At 39.6% G+C, this 20,379-nt stretch overlaps 1 protein-coding gene across 4 annotated transcripts in view; it reads left to right on the plus strand.

Moving 5' to 3' along the window:
• Positions 1-20,379, plus strand: part of LOC144738472 (uncharacterized) — a 55,646-nt gene that overhangs the window by 20,476 nt on the left and 14,791 nt on the right. For 3 of the 4 annotated variants that reach the window (XM_078621499.1, XM_078621506.1, XM_078621494.1), the window contains 2 exons: positions 3,668-3,774; positions 5,416-5,553. In XM_078621499.1, coding sequence (XP_078477625.1) covers positions 3,668-3,774; positions 5,416-5,553 — 245 coding nt within the window. The remainder of the gene's footprint in view (positions 1-3,667; positions 3,775-5,415; positions 5,554-20,379) is intronic. The other variant, XM_078621514.1, reaches the window with a different exon arrangement.

Genomic DNA, 20,379 nt, shown 5'->3' on the forward strand with positions numbered 1-20,379 from the left:
TTTGCAATATTCTGCAAACAAAATGATATGCTATTTTAAGGTCTTGGAAATGCATCCTTAGATATTCCCAGCTCTTCTTAATTCGCTGCCAACAGTAAACATAGTATATCTCCATGCTAAACTGGTCTTCCATGAAGCGAGCTTACATTTGCTTATATTCAAAACACCGGTGAACACCTTACCTGGATTAATCAACAATCTTTTCCCTCTAGAGTTACTCCCATGTTTTCTGTATCCTCTCTTTGTAATGATATGATAACATTTGTTCAGGTCTGTGTTATCTGCCTCCTACTTCTCAGTGGCGAGATGTGAACTACCTCGCATGATGTAGAGGAGGTCGTGGGTTCAATCCTGAGCCTGACGCCTGTATATTTGGAGTTTGCATGTTCTCCCCGTGGTCGTGTGGATTTTTTCTCCGGGTCCTCCACCATTTCAAAACATGCATTCAGAGTATTTGGCTTCTACACATTTCCACATGATGAGACACTTCGTTGAGCTATCATTTGTGGTTAGGTGGCTTCTCAGTGGGCCTTACCTGGTCAAATAAAAAACATTTTTGTTTAGTTTATGCAGTTCCACCATGTTTCATCATCAGTTTCTTCTAGATCTCACACCTGCTGTCGCAGTAGAGTTGCTCACTTTTTTCAACTTCCTGTGCCCCACATGCCCTTAAATGGGGGGGGTGAAATTCCAAGTCATAGTTTTCTGATTGTATATCGAAACGTCTAAAGTCTCCCTTGGATTTTTCCAAAATACAAAATCTGAAACTATACATTTATTTCAGTGAAAAACAAAAATAAACTGATGACATAACTTTTTATATACAAAATATACATTTGTCAATGTATGTTTGTTTTAAGTAAACCTACTTAATATATACCATATTACATTCCCACACAATAAATGTACGTAACCCATTAATACGCCCACAAATTATTGTACAAAGACATAAATGGCAGAAATGCATGCCTACATACACAAAGACAAATACCCCCGTATAGCCTTAACAGAATGGTGGGGCAAATACTGTTAGCGAGTACCTATGAAAGCCGGCATGGCACATGAGGGGGTGGGTGGCCAACACCACACTTGTGGCGATGTTTACACATCGCATAAGGTACTCATATGAGGCCGAGTCGACCTAGGGGATGCCCAGAACCGGTTTAGATAATCGTCACTGGTGTTGACCGTGAGCGGGAATCGAACTCGAGTGGCCGGCTTCGTAGTGCTACGCTACCGCTCCCCATACACACACACATACACACCTACACGTACACACCTACACGTACACACAAAAACAACATCCGCCTTTCACCACAAAGAGGAGGAGGTGATGTCACCACAGCACTCGTGTCAGACTCGGTGTATTTTGAGGCCATATGACGGGGCGAAGTCTATCTGGCAGGAGGTCATGGGACAGGCCCAGATGTTACAAGTTAACTGACTGGGTTGACTCGCTGAGAGCACCACCCACACTCCCAATATTTAGTTTGCCATCAATAGATTTGACATCGTGAAGGCTAATTCTTGTCACTATTATAGGGTAGGGTTATTGTCGAAGTGCCTACCATTATCACTCTTATCATTGCAATAACCAAGTTATTGTTTCTACACCCTAATTAACCCTAGGATTTAAAATAGAAGGGCTGTGCTCTTCATCGGTCACAGTGCAATCTGAGTATCAATTGCAGCATGTGATTATATCTGTCATTTTCAGTTATTATTTTATGTTGGAACTGAGTACTGCATGTCAAGGATCACATCCTTCACAGATGGGATCAGATCACGAATTTTATGTACTGTGTTAAATAGTACCTGGATCGTGGGTTTGCTCATGTTTTTGGATTTTTTTTAGTGACCCCTGCTATGTATGGCAAGATTATGGTTTTGATTGGGTCCTCAGATGGTTCTTTCCCCAACGGTTGGGGTGTTCCAGTTCACTGGCTAGGTGATGACGGTCGGAAATACATCGAGCTCTATGGTGTAGAGTTTTGATGAGGGAATTCTTCTGTGATGGATGGTGGTGGGAGTCAGATTTTAGGTAGGCATCCGTATGGGTGGCTTTCCTGTAGACAGTGTCCCATTGGGCCATCTGGTCTCTTTTCAATTAAAACATCCAAGAATGGTAACTTGCCATCCTTTTCTACCTCCATGGTAAATTTGATGGTTGGGTGTATGGAATTTATGTGGTTGAGGAATTGGTTCTTCCAACCTATCTACGTGACTTTACCGAAAGGCCCAAGAATATGTCTTCTTGTTCTTTGCCATGCTGGATAAGCACATGCCCCTGTTTGTCATACTTAGGGCCCACTTGTGTATTGACAACATTATGCTTTGGAGTTGTATCCAACAAAAATTGTATTCGGTCAAACAAGTTCTGTATGGATTCATCTTCTACAGCCTCATTTGGTGCATAGGCTTCGGCTACAGTCATATCACAATGTCTAACATCATAGTTACATTAAAATAAAATAAAAACCTGGCAACATACTTTCACAATGTTCTTGATAATGATGGTTTATATACCGACTGGCTGCTGTCAGTTGTTTTGCCCATTTCACTAAAATGTTCACAAAGTAGTCAAGTATTCAAGCTCCCTGAATCAATGCAACATGTTTCAATGACCATTACAGCTTATGATGGAATACAATTTCGGTTCACTTGCCCACTATTCTTGCCTCATCTGCTTGGTAGAAAGTAGGGAAATGCCCCTTGCGCTTTACTCACTTGGACCTTAAAGTTAATCCAGGAAAAAAAAAACGTATTTTAATTTAAATAGCCTATTTTCACCCTGCCCCAATTGCTCAGCTGTAGAGACCAGATCGGCTAACCCTCTTTTTACAGCCACCACAGTGCACACCATGTAAATGCAGGCATCTGACCTAACAAGGGATATTTTGTCGTGTCTCATGTTTTACTCGTGTTTTACTCACGTTCCTCATGTGGATGTCATTGGTCTATTGAAGGCTCAACTGGTTGACTAGGGTTTCACGACCTTGTGGGTTCCTAGCCTATTGAGCTCATAATACAGGAGGTCGTGGGTTCGATCCCGACCCTGACGCCTGTATATTTGGAGTTTGCATGTCTCTCTTCACGTGGTCGCGTGGATTTTTCTCCGGGTCCCCCAGTTTTTAGCTTCCACGTAATAGAAACATGCATTGAGAGTATTTGGCTGCTCTCCATTTCCAGGTGATAAGCCACTATCATTTGTGGCCAGGTTGCTTCTGAAAACGAGCCACATAGCTTAGTGGGCCTTATTTGGTATAATAATAAAAAAATATATACCAGGTTCCAGCAACTCATGAAGATTACTTTCTCCCAAAGTGGTGAAACCTTTTCATTTGAAAATATATGTGGGTGATAAAAACGCTACCATGATATGACACTAATTCAAGAACTGTATATGGATACAGTACTCTTATATATTTAAATAAATAGTGTTCCATGTAACATACTTGGGTTGACTATAGGGTTGTTTTCTTTAAATCGGTCACTGTTTTATCCCATAAATTACCAATGCATGAAATTAAACATAAATGTACAGGTATAGTGGTACAATAATGCCTGATAATTAATAGAATGTCTCAATTTGTGCATTTACAATATTTTATTTTTGACCGCAAGCCCACACTAAAACTAAAAATGTATGTTTTATTTTTTTGTCAAGGCACACCAACGACAAGCGCTCCGAACTTGTTCCCAGACTGGGGCATCGCTCTCATCGTCATGACGAGTCTGATCCTCTTCATCAACATATTCCTTTTCATCGGCTGTGTAAGCCTGGGCGCACTCATTGCTCTCATTTTACTCTTTATTGTGATCACTATTCAGTACTCTCGCCATTGTAATTATATAATGAAGAGTGAGCAAGTTAACTGTTGTTTAGCCATGTACAGGTTAATATTTGTGAAATGTCTTAAAGCTGCTGAAATCCTGGTTTCAAATTGATGTCAGGTAAAAGTATGTGCTCATGTGTGGTTAATTGATTGTCTCCGCCTATTTACTGAGGCATACACAATGACGATGTAAATGTTGGCTTTAAATTAATTCAGCTTCACCCAGCTCGGAAAGCAAATTGTATTTTACGGAGAGACGCAGGGCAAACTACTCACTTGCATTTGCAGCTGAATGGAGCAGAGTACAGTGATTGTCCAAGGTGGACCCTTAAAAAGCACGAGATAAAGACTTGTGATGTCACTTCTTGGGAGTTCTCAAATAAGCCACATGACACCATTCACAGGATATTATGGGATATAAATTTTGCACATTTGGTGCACATGCCACGAGCACATCTAATAATATATAGCCCGGAATGAGTGAACTTACATCAAATTTGTATCATATTCTGCAAGGGTTAGTCTTCAAAAAATGTATTAACCTTTTTTTAAATATAGACTAAGGCCTACGACAGTTTGTACTGGTGGGTTTTCCAGGCTGCTTAGCAGATGTTAAATCCTAAAAATAAAACTGTTGATTGGAAGACAAATTTTCAGATTTTTTCTTTCTTTAACCTAGGTCTATGAAATGTTGTATCTGGATACAAAATATTTTTAATAACTACATTTTCCAATTACTTTTTCATAAAGTGTGTTGCTGACACCAGCAGATAGCAGGCCAATTCCGCTCTACCATATTGTCATATTGGTGGGGAAACACGCAACACATTGTTTATTTATTTCAGATTCTTACCAAGTTATATACTTGTATTTCATAAAAAAAATATTATTATTGATTGCAAATTGAAACCCATTTTCTTGTTTTAAGTAGCCAGGAGAACACGATTGCTCATTACCTTTCTCTAAATGTATTTGTATTACCTGGCGAAAGCCTGAATAAAATACTATTAAAATATGTAGGGTCTAAAACGTGCATGTGACAATTGGATGCCAACTGTTGGTCCAAACAAAACACGAATTAACTTTCATTGAGGTTCTTAAAATGACAAGGGAATTGGTTGTCTTTTTAATTCATTACAGATCAATCTGTTCACTGTTACAAAACAGAGACAACAATACAAGTTTAACCTCAATGTAATGAGGTTTTTTTTTTCCAAAACATATCATTAACAAGTTGACTGTGCCATAGTTTAGACATTTTCAATACGGGATTATCAGAATCAGAATCTTTATTTAGACTGGAGGAATCCAATGAGCTATGAGGCTCTTTTTCACAGATGTCCAGTAGGAGCGGGTCAGCAAGTAACACCACCAACAACAACAACAAAATGTAGATTGTCTCCAAACATCCCAGGGTTTAGTGATATCTGCTACGAACCAGTCTATCTTAGTAAGTTCAAAATAACAAAGGCCATATATTAACTAGACATTTTAACAACACATTATGTGTTGATAATACTGTATATGTTTTGTATGTTTTGAATGATAACTCACACATTTTTATTTTGCTTTCCTACAGATGATCTACTTTTGCCGGCGCTGTAAATGTTTTGGCCGGAACAGCAGCTACTGTCCAAGTGAGCAACAAAACTCATTCCCCATGTATCATTCCCATTCCACCTTCGCCCACTCCAGAAAGCAGCACAGCTTGCCCGAGGTATGTCACCTACGGGCTTCCATCGTACCCATTGCATGGCATGACATTGAGCATGTTCCTGAGAATACATCATAAGTCCCTGGCTACATTGATACGTCAATGTGCAGTATACAGTACACATACAGCTACTGTGTAAATGGTAAAGAAAGTTAAAGGTGCATCCTTGCAATTGCTTGCTCATGTCACTGCCGGACAAAGGGCTTCCATAAGGTGGAGCTCTATAAAGCCCCTCCAGTGGATATTTTTCCTTACTCTTCCATGCTGAATAGGTATATTAAAAGAGGTGGGACTATCCACGCTTTACTTTGTGACCTGCCAATTGATTAGTTGTGGTGTGTACCATTTATACTGCTGAGTGGACATATGGGAGTGGATTTAAGAAACTTGCCCACTGTTTCAACTGTCACACCATGTATGATTATGTTTTGTTTACCCAGGAATGTTTCACTGAATCTCAAGACTCTTATTCATGTGTGTCCTGATAAGCTTTAGCTGTACCAGCAACGATTAATATGCAATTAAGTATCTTGAAAGCCTTTTTTTACAATTTGGATGATGATGCTGGCACACATGGCCAACCATTTATTTTAATATCACAGGCTCTTTAATGCCCACTTTGAATTTATGTACTGTATGTTGCACTTCATTCGTGATAATCAGAAGTGGCACGCATTGTTTACGATTAATACGCCTATAGAATTAGCCAGAGAAGCCATGGGCTCGAACTGCAGAATGGCAAATGTGTTTCTGCTGGCCCATCTATTTACCAGGCCTGTAACGTTCTATTGATTCATAGATTAAAATAGATGTGTACGCTCACAATACACGCATTAAATCACAATTGTAAGATGCTATTATATTACGTAAAATGGACACAACGTGGAAATGTATCTTGAGGATATACGAGAACAGAGGAAGCCGACAATACAAACAAGACACCGTTTCAGTGAGACAGACAATTTGCCCTGGAAACAGCCAAGAGCATTGGGATAGGCAGCGCAGTAGAGATTGTATTGTAGTCACTGTAAAATATGCGTCATCCACTTCACAGTGGATGTTCGAGATCCTGTGACATCATATGAAAAAGGGTAGGCCATTGTGTCCTGGGGTCGTGTTCCAAATTTTCCAAATTCCAAAATCACCTGCAAATTACTGTACTCAAGCGGGATTGCACGTAGCAACATGGCCACCTACTCTAAAACTGTTGCGAACTGTGTCTGTGAACCAAGCACATTTGTTAGAGCCTTGCCCTGTAAGAATGGCATTAAAAAAAACGAATGCGATAAATAATTCTCAATTATTAGTGCAAAGGCTGCAATGGATAAATAACATTATTAAAAAAAGTGTTGCTGAGTCGAATTGCAACTCAAAATTGTGACAATTCATTGAATTGCTGGTATGTGCATCGTTACTTACATATCTAATACATACTATTTAACATGTGTCTTTAATGAGCGTATGTATTCTACTATACTGTATATACCACAATCTAGCATATCTATGGGTGCTATTTTAAGCCATAGTTCCCACCTCGTAAAGTCAGTCAGTCAGAATCAGAATAGACTTGAGGAATCCAATGAGCTGTGAAGCGCCTTTCCACAGATTACCAATAATCACACCTCAGGTGATCGATAATTGATTTATGAATTTGTTTATATTACCCTTCACTTTTGAAGTAAATATATATACAAAAGACTCAGAAGCACATTTTATATTTGATGTCCATACTCGTATTGGAACGTAATACAGACCTTTGATAAAACTCAAACATGTTTAGCGTAGTAGCTTTCGTCAGACTCTTAGATTCTTTCGGTAAAGTCACGTAGACAAATAAGTCAATAATAGATCACGACGTTTCGATCGCAACAACAAGCGATCACCTGAGGACGATCGCTTGTTGTTGCGATGGAAACGTAGTGATCTAGTATTTCTTTATTTTCCTATCTACGTGACTTTACCGAAAGAACCTGAGAGTATGAAATCCTGCAGTCACAAAAGCTTCTAGTCAGCTTTAGTAAGGCCTCTTCATATAATAATTCTAAAGCATGGGATGTCTGGAAAACTAAAATATCAAGCTCTAATCTCAGTGATGTAAATTAAGCATGTTGACGATACGATAAATTATGAATCCATAATTTGTATCTGAGTGCCAGCTGCTTACTGTGTTTAGAGCAAACGTGCAGATTCTAGCTGGGAGTGAACAGCTCTGATAAATATTCATATTCTTGGTTCTTTCGGTAAAATCACGTAGAAGAGAAATACGAACCAAGAATATGAATCCCTGCAGTCACGAAAGTTTCAAATCGAAAGCTCTAATGAATGTTTCAATTCCATCAGAACGGTTTTCTGAACGATCAAGTTGAATTCTCCAATTTCAAGATTGAATACATGTTTAATCCTTGTGTGTGTGTGTGTATATATGCACTGCACCGTTACACAACAAACGCTGTTTTTTTGCCACCGGATCCTAATGAATACTGAGTTCTCATTATTGTGGCTAAATTTAGATGTTTGCTAACGAGCGCCCGAGTGCGTGGATACCTGAAGTGTCCACGTGCCAGTCGCCTGACCGCACCGGTCTCCAAGAGGCCCCGGGAATGGCAGTAACATTATCCGAACAAAGTAAATGATTAATTCAGGGAACAAGGAGCAGGTGCGTTACATGATTAATTTTCAGGCAGCGCCACAGGTACAGACACTGCAAATGCACGTACTGTACTGCATATGTGCTCGTTTAGCTTTATTTAAAAGCTAAAACATTACCACGTTGTCGTCCTCGTGCACTGTCAATGCAAACATCCATTCGAAATACCTTACCACCCCGTTGTCATTACATACAATGGATTCTGCTGTGGCCCTTTGAAATCCTCCTACAGTCGTCTTTGTGTAGGATTTGTGTTTGCAAATTAGATTGTGTGCTTACTCCATGCTCATCTTTACGTTTCGATCGTGCCTTAGAGGGGGGGGGCCATATCGTTTGGAAACTTGCACAGGCTTTTATTGTGCGCTTGTGGCAACCGGTTAGCACCGGCGTCTGGCATTGCGGAGATGGTTGTGGTACAGGATTACACGCAGGATGGGGTACTGTTAAGGGAGTTACGTTGCCTGGGGGGGGGAGCTGATGGTGGGGAGATATGGAGGATTCCACGCACAAAATGCATATGAGGCAAAGAGAAGCGAAATAATGCTCCACTGTCCGCGCCTGCAACAGTGATGTCCAAATCCCCAGTGTTTCTTTTCAAAATCAACAATTGGGGAATGTAAGGGAATCCTATTGACCATTCACAAGCGTATTTTATTTTGCTCGGTTTAGTATTTCAAGTATGTAAATGTATGTGCATAAATCATTTCTAAATGTAATCACGATCAGCCATTGGCTACCCGCTGCTGGGTAAAACATTTCCAATGCCTTTGCTATCCACAGTGATATTACGTTCTGCGATTTCACCGTCCATCTTGCCTTCTACACACGAACCGACTCATCGGTTCATCTTCACAATCGTCGGCCCTCTTGGTTGCGTTCTGTCCTTTGGCTGCCACCTTCATCACCAATCTTGCCCATCAATCATCATCCCTTCTCACGATGTGTCCTGCCCAAGCCCACTTAATTTCACAAGTAAAATGAAATACAGTCCTCTAATTAGAGTATTCTATGTTCAAAAATCCATACTTTTCACGAATCAAAAATGCTAAAAGGCCCAAGTTAGATTTTATTTTTACACTCCACTGTATACTACACACATTCTTTATTCATATATATACACTTATGCCTTCTTTATTAAAGTACATTCCAACACTTCTTTAAGTGAAAAGTTTATCTCTGCTACCTATATGCCAGACTCGTAGCAATGAATAGATACAAATTGTATTCTTAAATTGAGGTGAAGGCAGGCGTCAGGGTCTCGGCAGCATGTGGGGCAAGGAAGTGGAGGATATGGGAGATGTTCCACAGGTAAAGGTAGGATGTCCCGCACAGATAAATTATATTGGAAGCGAATAAGAGCTTAGGATAAATAACGTCTCCAAGATTGCACACACTGATGTTGGAGAGTAGGTGGGGAATGCTCGAATTTAAAATTTGGTCCCAGAACAAATTGCTGGATGTACAACAAAGAGCAACCAATTTATAGCCTAACATGAACAGCCAAGAATAGTAACATGGGAATCAGAGAGGTATCATCTAAACAGAGGCTAAAACTAATACTTGAAAGTTCACAAGGATCTCAAGATATACCAGGAGATTGAACCATGAGGTCCATAGTGCCAAATGCAGCTGCAAGATGGAGCTTGAGCAAAGATGGCTCACTGCTACCTATATGTCGAATTCAAAAGATATCAATCAGACAATATGTCTATAGACAACATGTCTTTTGAGAGGTCCATTGCACTGATTCGATGATGATGAAATGACACACTCCCAGAAGGCAGTGCGGCCCTTGGGCGATGTAAGAAAATCTTGTTATTTTTACTTGGAGAGACATACATATATGAAGATGTTCATCTATTTTGTTACACTCCTTATGAATATAATTTGTGAGTGAATGAACTAATGTGTATATTGTTAATTCTTATTAACAAGTTAGAGATATTCATTTGTTTTGGTTGCCCACATTACTACTCAATTGTAAGTTAGTCAGGTAACACAGGCCATAGATAATTTAGTTTTTAGATGCTCTAGATGCAACTCATATTTGCATTCTGTTTTCCATGAGCACATTTATTCCAAATGAGCTTGACGGTAAATAAGCACAATAACTACTAAGGACATTTTGTTTATCATAGCTTAATATCATGTACGTGTTTCCCCTTAATAGTATTATTCATAATTGTCTTCACTGTCATTTGAATGGTCGCAGCATCATTGGTTTGAGAGTAAGAGACTATGCACCATTTCAGGCTGTAGATTAGTTTGATTTGAAAATGTGGAAAGTTAAGATGAAGATATAATTTAGTTAATTTAAAAGTATTGTTCATTTTAGGACAGGCTTACAGTGATGACATCACCTTTACCCCTCTATATAAGACTGAAACAGGAAGAATTCCCCACAATTCAGGCTATCGCCTGATGACGCTCGTTGTAATTACCAGCGGGACATCGTACTTGAATTGTATATGCTGTGGGTTTACTCTTCAACACACTGGTGTGCTGAACTCGTAACTAATTGGCACGTTTTGTTTACGTGACAAACCTTAATAATTGGCTGTCAGGTGGAGCCGAGTTTCACGAAACACTTATATTTACGCAATCTAACCCAAACAACGTTTATTATGGATGAAAGAGACATGTTGTCTGCATATTTATAATGTAGACAGTGGTTAGTTGCACATGGGCTGGATGGTGGCAAGACGTGCTGGCAGTCCAAAGTCAGTGTCCAATTAGAAAATCAAAACCAAGGTAATGAGATGCTGTAAGAACCGTCATTGGAGCTTGGGTGGCTGCCGCGCAGCATGTGTTTGCAAAAGGAAGGAAATATCGTGAGGTAGGGTGACATGGGTGGCACGATAACTTACATAGAAGGTCATACGTGTATATTGCATTCAACAGCAGAGTGGTGGCACGGTCGTTTGTGCACTGGCCTACAATCCCAGAGACCCGAGTTTGATTCCCACCAAGGCTAATGTTTGTTGAACTTCATATGTATGTTGAACTTCTTTCGCACCGTACGTAGCCAACCGTGCTAATGGAAGGTGTGGGGGAATGACAACAAACTAAACACAAAAAGCAGTTCTACAGAAATTAGTTTTCAATTTAGATTTTAAAATGCATAGCTCCAGGGGCTTCTTAATATCGGAAGGAAGTGCGTTACAGATGGCTGCAGAAGCGCACCTAAAAGTGCACGAAGCGGTGACCATCTTTGTTCGATGGTTCGCCAAAATCTGCTGCTATGAGGATGACTGGAGTCCGTGTGACGATTTTTGCTTCTTGACAAGATCAGGAAGGTATTGTGGTTCATTTGTGGCAAGCAGTGATAGGCGATATCTGAAATAGTCCCCATTACCCCCTGGCCCAACTTCACTACACCGTACTGACCAGTGTGATGAAGTATGATCAAACAACCTCCATGATTGGTGGTTTGAACATGCCTTCATTCAGCAGTGGATTAGCAAATGGTTGAAATGTTGTTAGGAGTATTATTGTATTGAACAGATAGGTATGCAACGAATGCATACATATAATTGCCTACGGTGGCATATGTTTGTCCTGTCGATGATGAGTTTCGGGTTAAAACATTTTGGGTTTCAGATATTATAAAACATTTTTTGATCTTCGAATTTACATTCTGTTATATATGTATATGTTGTACTGTCACACAAGCGATGTCACGAGACGCCACGTGACAACGTTTTTGGCAGGAAAGCAGCAGAAGTAACTCCACATGAGTGATCTCACGTCCCTTTATCGCAATACTGTGCTTTGTTCTAAACCAATGTATTTTGGGTCGTTGAAAGTTTTGCATGTACGTCTGATTTTCATGTGTTTTTTTCTGTTTGATCTGGAAATTGGGAGCACAAGCCTAGTCTGCACGTAATTGTGAATGCACTTACACACATCAGTATGCATTTACTATTGAAGTGCAATTGGTGTGACTGTGCCACGGGAACGTGAGAGTGTGAGCACAGCTGTGTGCAAATGTTACAGCCTGCAGAACAGGTTCTGCATATTGTACAATCAATACACTGCAATTTGGATTCATATAGCGTCTAAATTCAGCCGCAAACCAGGACTTTTAATGTGCCGAGAAGACTTGCAGATTTCCCAGGACAACTAGCTCAAAAAGATGATGATCCTAGGAAAACCAGGACAGCTGGAAACCTGTGTCAAAGATTGAGTTGCGCGTAGCATTTTTACAAGACATTGTTACAAGTTGGCACGTACAGGTCGTTTTGGAAAATGTCAAAGCCATATCACTGTTGACTTATAAGTTTAAAGCATTCCTTTGGCATGTGCTCCCTTTCACACACGTCACAGGTTTCGCATATTGATTTATATACTTAACGTGCAATTGTCCCAGGCTAAGGCCATATATGCGCATTTAATCTCCCATAGTCACGGGAGGAATATTTGTTCTGTTCGTTTTTTCTGCCCAACTTTGGGCGTTACAGTAACCCACGTGGCTGTGCCTGGTCGAGATACTTTTTGGTATTTTATCGGTTTCAATCATTAAAAGTTGTGTCTTAATTTAAATAATTATAATAACGTACAGCCCTTTGTCATTCCACTGCTGGATGAAGGCGTTGGCATGCTCTGTCGGTCATGGAGGTTGTTTTGACCATACTTCTCCACGCTGGTCAGTGCAGATTGCCAAAGGCACAGCCTGGGACTGGTTCACATATCACAAGCTATAAATGTTAGCTATTACCTACTATAATCACCCATAAATGTCTGTCCGTCCCGCGCATGACGTCACTCCACATGAGCCCCCCCCTTATTAATATTCATGAGTGGGTGGATTTTTACACTAACGCAGAGGAAGGTCGATTACGCAAAGTCGCTTCAAATATGACGTTTCTTTACAAAAAGTGATGGTAGAAAATAAATCTACGCAGCACAGTGCTACATCCGTGCGTGACGTCACTTCAAAAGAGCCCCTCCCCCCTTCATTAATATTCATGCCCGCGTGGAAATTTACACGAACGCACAAGAAGGTCGCGCACTCCACATGCCGCACCCCTCCCCTCATTAATAATCATGAGCGGGTGACGTCACTCTAAATGTCGCACCCCTCCCCAATAACCATTAGCGGGTGACGTCACTCCACATGGGGCAACCCCCCCCTCATTAATAATCATGAGCTGAACAATTTTTCTATTGAATTTTTCAGATTTATTGCAATATACACCCGTCCTTGGACGGGCAAAAAAGCTAGTAGCTGAGCATTGAATTCAGGTCACTGAGTTTAGAACACAGTGTGCTAACCACGCGACTCTATCGTCATGATTACAATTAAATGAATGCAAACTATTCGGTGCTTTCTTCCACATTGTTTAGTTCCAGATGATTGAGTGTAATTATTCTCTTGCGTATGGCAATATGTTTAGGATCTTAATAGCAATGTCGAGGTCTGCTAGCCATGAGAGGGTTTCAGGAGAAAGCTTGCGTATTTTTACACGCTTTTTATTAACTCACTCTGTTGTTGTCGTTGTATCCTCAAATCTTGTAACTCAATTTTAACCCACTTCCCAATGTGGTATCGACAACAAACTTTGTATACTTATGTCATACTGATGGCAATGCTATATTATATCATTAAAAATAAAATTACATTTTTTTAAACCTTATTTTTCAAATGTTATGTTTCGGCTTGGGTCTAATTGTCCACGCTCAACTCACGTTGGCTGTAATTGGCCACGGTCCCGTACGTTATGGCAAGCTTCGGGGGCACTTCCTGGAGTCGTGGAGTTCTGCCATTACTCATACATTTCATAAAAGCGTGTTTAAAAAAAAAAGTTTTTGTTTAATATTACTTATTGCTGTTCTTCCTCCATTGGAGGAGCCCATACTACGAATGTCAGGTCCACCGTTTGGGTTGCATTGCCACAATCGCACTACTGGGGCTTGTGTCTTTAACTTCCCATTCATAAAGATGTGTGCATCGGCCTGTTGATGTTCTGATACAGTTGATAGTATGTACACCAGGGTCTTCAAGAAATGTCAAAGCCAAGAGGTGCGATGTTTGGGTCTTGAAAGGGGTGCTTATTCTGGGCATTCATGTTGCACCACTGTAATTACTAAAGCTGTGCTTTATGACATTATCCTTTGCATTTAGACATATATAAGAAACTCAATTATGTAGAACTTTGGATATCATGCTCAACAGATGCAAAATTTACAGTGTGGATGAGCCTGTTTTAGAGGTGACATTTTATAAGGACGAGTACGCTTTAAAAAGGTCAGTTTTCTGTATTAAACGATCCAGATGCTGGGGTAAATAAATAAACCACTACCCTTTGAAGATGTCCGTTTGAAGATGCTCAAATAGCAAAATTATATTTTAAAACAGCATTATTCATAAAACATTGAACACAGGTGGACATGTTTTATATATATATACACATCACCATTAAATATATTAGAATCTCTAAAATGATAACTTAAAATTCTATCAATTTCTAATGAATTGACAGAACTACAAAATAGATACATATGCAAGTAGCTAGCATACTTCACAGTATATACTCATCAATTTGATTCCCATTCACTTGACAAACTTTAATAAATTCTATGTTGTGACATTAAAGACCATCATGTGCAAGTTATAGATTAGTATGTCTTAGACTAGATCCCTCCTTGAACATTTTCCTGAACTAAACTGGTGTAAATGTACGCCACGAACGACAGTTATTCATGTCTGTTTAACACGTAGGCTTTCGCGACCAATATTATTCATAATAACGTTTTTGGGTCAGATCGCGTTATTTATAAATGTGTCGTAACCCTCCACCACCCGACACTGCCAATCAGCAAAAAAGTGTCATGTTAAATGATGACGTCATCCTGCTGCTGCTCTATTTAAGACCGGGAGCAAGAGCAGAGCCTCACCATTCTGGCGAATTGCCCGACGATGCTGGATGCAATTACCAGCAAAACGTCGTACTACTCAAAAATTTTAAATGTTGTGGTTTCACTTTTCAACACACCGGTGGGATAAAGTAGTGAACTATTTGTCTTTTGTCAACGTGACACTTTTTTGCTGATTGGCCATGTCGGGTGGTGGAGGGTTACGACACATAAATAACGCGATCTAACCCAAAAACGTTTATTATGAATATTCATGTCTGCTTTGCAGAAATTATTAATGAAAAGCGTATTACTGGCCTTGAGGGTTTATAGAAGGAAATGGATATGAACACATCTTGTCACAACAACTGACAATTAGGAGTGCAAAAGCAACCACCAGTTGTATACATATGATCTCGTATTCAGTTTCTACAATAACTTATATATCGGACGAGGAAGTCTAATGAGTGATATATCTTCGTTGTGTGCCTTGTGAAGGGGTAGTTTCACAATGCATGAGTGCAAAACTATTGAATCTTTAGGTTCTGTGAGATCTGTTTTGACACCTGGTTATGGCAAGGCGACATCCAGTGGTATCTGAAGCAGTTATGTTCATATTATATGTATACAGTGCTGTGGTGAAGCTCCTGTCATTTATGGTAGACCTGGGAGACCCCTGTGGATGAGTAAACCTTACTCTAGACGTATTATTTGCAGTATCATGGATAATCAGATTAATTTGTTTGGTAATATTTCTTATCCATAATAAAGTAAAAATAGGACAACATATACAAGCAGGCTGTGAAAAGAGCATTGCATTTAATTATGGCACGGTACACTACCTCCCAGAAGTGTGAAAATGTGTTAATGAACAAATCAAGAATAGCACATTGCATTCAATGCTCAAGCTCTCTTCTCCATTAAAAGTTGAATCAGAGTCTTCCCATTAACCATCATATTCATTCTGTCTGTCACCATCTTCCAATTATTTGAAATATAAGTGGGTGATAAAAAGAGCCGATCTACAGATGGGGTGATCCTCACCTTCCGGTGAAACAGAAATTACTTAAAATGGCCATTGTCTTCAAAGGTTGATCAGCCGACCCGATGTTACTCAGCAAATACGGACAATGGACACAAGAGCTAAGCAATTGATTATATGGGAAACGAAATGCCAATGAGTAATCTAATCTTCCCAGTTGAAATGCCCATTGATTAGCATCAATCAGTTGAATCGCGCTTTCAAGCCTATTGTTTTAAAAACAATACTACAATTAAACTATTTGCATTGCCTTGGGGGTGTTATTTAAGAAGCAGCGAGCTGCCAATACCACTGGTGCTATCCCTATAGATCACTGAGGCATAAATAGCTGAAGTAATATTTACTGTTCAAACTTTGTCAAGCAAGGGCGTTTTTCTATTTGTCTTTCCTCCAGTTTCAACCTTGTACTTGGGCATTTGCTTCAGCTCGTCTTTATAACAAAAAAGCAGCACATTTTTATAAAATCTCCTCCTTAGCATTTCATATGGATGGCAGGTTCATCATTTCGATAAATCTAGCAAAACTGCTCTTATCCATGAGGTGATGTCTGGAGCTCTATTCGTGGTTCCTATTCGAATTTATCTATAAAAATTGCCCCTGTTCATCTTCTTGGTTCTTTCGGTAAAGTCACGTAGAAGGGAAATATTACGACAGTGCTGTCTTTCCGACAGCTCTGTTTCTTCACCTGAGGACGGCTGCTTGTGTTGTGGCCGAAATGTCGTGAGAATTTTATTTTATTATGTTTTATTTTGATTATTTTATTATTTCCCTTCTACGTGACTTTACCGAAAGAACCAAGAAGATACAGTATTGCAATTAATACATACAGTATATAGTTTCTACAGTACGGTACTGTAAATTGCTCTGTTTTGTTAAATTATCACCATTCTTTAAGACTCCTGGGTAGGCTAGGCCATCTTCGACTTACGATATTTTTGACTTAAGATGGAGTCGTCGTTACGCATCTCCATCGTAAGTAGATGACTACCTGTATAGACAACGTTACATTTAAGATATAGATGAAGGCAGAAATAATGTCTCTTTTATTGTGCTCGTCAGAAAGCTGGACTTTAACAACAAATAAAAGGCATCTGAAGTCCCTCAGTTGCCAGTGCACACATCAGAATGGCAAAGTCACTGAACTGTATTAGTGGTGGACTGTTGAAGGTGGGAGGCGATGATATAATTTGAGGATTGCATGAAGTGCCACCTGCTGTCATCTGGAGTCTCGACAGTTAGGTTTCACATCTACAACGTCAAAAACAGATGAAATATTGGTAATTGTATCCTTGATGAGCTTAATTGCAAGTTATATCAGAAGCTGCTTGTCGTCTATGTTGATCAGTGGAGGGCATTTGATTTTGTACTTAGAGGGACACCACTTTGATAGGTCCTGTGACTGCATAATCTCTTCCAAATGTTTTGGTTTGATGATTAGCATGTGCTTTCAGACTAAAACTACATGGTTAAGTGTAGTGATTGTAAATTTCTGCTTTCTCAAAAAATGCTGGACCAGGGAAGAAGTACATGTTTGCCCTGAACCCGGATATGCGTGCGATGACTGAGTGTTTGGTTAGGTCGTAGATTAAAGTGTTCGCTGTCTATATGTTGCGGTGGGTCACTGACCTTGACCATGTTGATGAAGTGAGTATTTACAGTTCACAATGATGATGAATCTCCTGGTTTCAAGCTAACGTTCACGGTTTTCTGTGCCGTTGCATGATGTTATCCAGGCTGTCTGCCTATGTAACGTAAATATAGAAGTCTTGAATATATTCATATACCATGGAATCTCACAACCAGAGTGTTGGGTGCTGCTGTCATCTCAACTGAAATACAAATATATGTGTTTTAAAGTAATTGTGCTTATTAACTTACAGTGTGAATTAGAGGCTTGGATGCTGATATCTTCACTGAGAACACAACCAAATGAATGTGTCACCAAGTCCCTTTAGAGAACCTTGGAATATAAATGGCATGCTATTTTGTTTAACCAGAGACTGGTCTGGCAGAGTAAGATGCAACCCTGCCACCAAAAGTGGTATTTTTGCGTCTGTGTTACTTTGACCATCCTTACCAGGTTCCATCTGCTCCAGTAGCTGATAGAAAATGGGGGAAGTGGTGGCACAGTCGACTCAGTCTCAAATGAGTACCTGGTGCGGTGTGTAAACATTGCCACTCAGGAGACAAAGGCAGCCAGGTGTGGTGCTGACCACCCACCACTTTCGTGTGCTGAGCCGGCCTTCATAGGTGCTTGCTAACAGTACTTTCCCCAAAATTCTGTTATGGCTATATGGGGGATCTTTGTTTTTGATGGGAAAAAGAGGCCAAGGCAGTGAATACAGGTGTCTTGGTTGTAGCAGATTGGTTACTTTTGTTGAGAGCTAAGAATAGGAATGGAGGTTGCTTCGGGGATGGCCAAATGGGACCTCTTGAGTTGACATCCATCATTGAATGCTTTGACACCCATATTCTGTTCAAGGCAGATGATTGACTTGGTTATTTGTGTAAACGGTTGTTTGATGGTGAAAATCTATCTGTTTAAATTAGCTTACTAATTATCATGTTACCCACAGAATATGGAAACACAATGTTAGATAACAGCAAAAAAAATATATTGTACAAACAAATACAAAAATATGTGGCTGCAGTGACAATGAAGGAAAACGCAAATACATGAAAAAAAAACTCATCATATCTGCCCTAAATGCTTCCTTTACACACATTTCAAATTTGAGACCTTAAAAGTAGAGAGAATGCGGAGGGATTATAGTTGTAAATTTCATTTTACAGATTTAATGTTTTAAAGAAACTTGACATTAACTGTTTTTAATTAACACATGAACAAGTTTCCATCGGTAGATATTGGCACGTGTGAGAATTCAAAAATATTAAGCGTAATCATTCCATGTATGATTCTCACGCAGACAGTATTGAATGTGTTTTTTTTCTCTCACAAAGACATCGATTAACTCCCTGTTTAAACTTGTATGTTACAAAATACGACCATCAGTGTTGTCTCTGAAATGGGACCCTTGTAATCGCCTCAGCTGTCACGCCAGTCTTTACACGTTTCATTTGTAGAATAGCGATGTGTACAGAGTAGACGCAAATATGTTCAACTCATCATCAGCATAGAGTTGTTTTGTTTTATAAATTTGCCAGCAAAACAGGGTACGCATATCTGAAATACAATTGGGGTCATCGCATAAAATTCAGTGGAAACAAAATATTCAAGTAAACTATAGTAATGTTGTATTGTTATTCAGTGTCGTGTGATGTTGTCCCACTGTACCGGTAAGCATGTGAACGCACAGCAATGGATAGTAGAACTCCTCTAATCCACCTTCCTCTTGACCCTGAATCGTAAAATTCCCTGTGCACCCACGGTCCGCGATAACTCCGATATGAATGTTATCGCGGATCAGAGAAGTCGCAAGTAGGTGAGGGAAGGGTACATAAACACATGCATACATATAATATATACACATACCTATATATAAAGATTGTATACACAGGTGTATACATATTTACACTTACGTATGGATACATACAATATAAATATGAACATGTACAAATGGATACATACATACATTAAAACATATATTATATGTATATTATGGCCAACATAGGTGGGGCCAACGCCAAATAGGCCGACACTAAAATCCACATTTTTTTTTTATTTGAGGGGTCACGTGGTTAAAACTCATCTATTCTACGATATTCTGTGAATTCATTTCACGGCGGAAAGAAGTTTTACTCGCAGCGTATGGCGGATGACGCTCCACGAATATTGTCGCACACATCAATGCAGATTAGGAGAGTTTTACTCATAAATTTTAGAATGTATATTTTTGCCGTGTTTTTGTGTATTTGGCATGGGTGACCATTTTGCTCGGGGAACAAGTGTGGATATTGTCTTAAGCCTCACCTTACCATATTAATAAAAAAAAGTGTGCCGTTCCTGGCCCTTCCCCCCCTCAACCATTATATATACGGGGTAGTAGTTCTTGTGATCTCTCATTTACTTGATACAGCTGTCGTGGCTGTGACGGTTCCACCTGAAGACGGAGGCTTGTGTTGCTTCCGAAACGTCGTGAATTTTTTAATTTGTTTTATTTTACTTTGATTAATTCAAATTTTTTACCTACGTGACTTTACCGAAAAAACCTAAGAGTATGAATCCTTGCAGTCACGAAAGCTTCAAATCTAGAATGGATATTGTTTGTCAAGACGTTTAGCGGAGGGAAGACGTTCAGTGCTATCCTTCCTCGTTTATTCGACG

Source organism: Lampetra planeri, chromosome 3, assembly GCF_965212315.1.
Source record: "Lampetra planeri chromosome 3, kcLamPlan1.2.h2, whole genome shotgun sequence".
NCBI classification, from domain to species: Eukaryota; Metazoa; Chordata; class Hyperoartia; order Petromyzontiformes; family Petromyzontidae; genus Lampetra; species Lampetra planeri.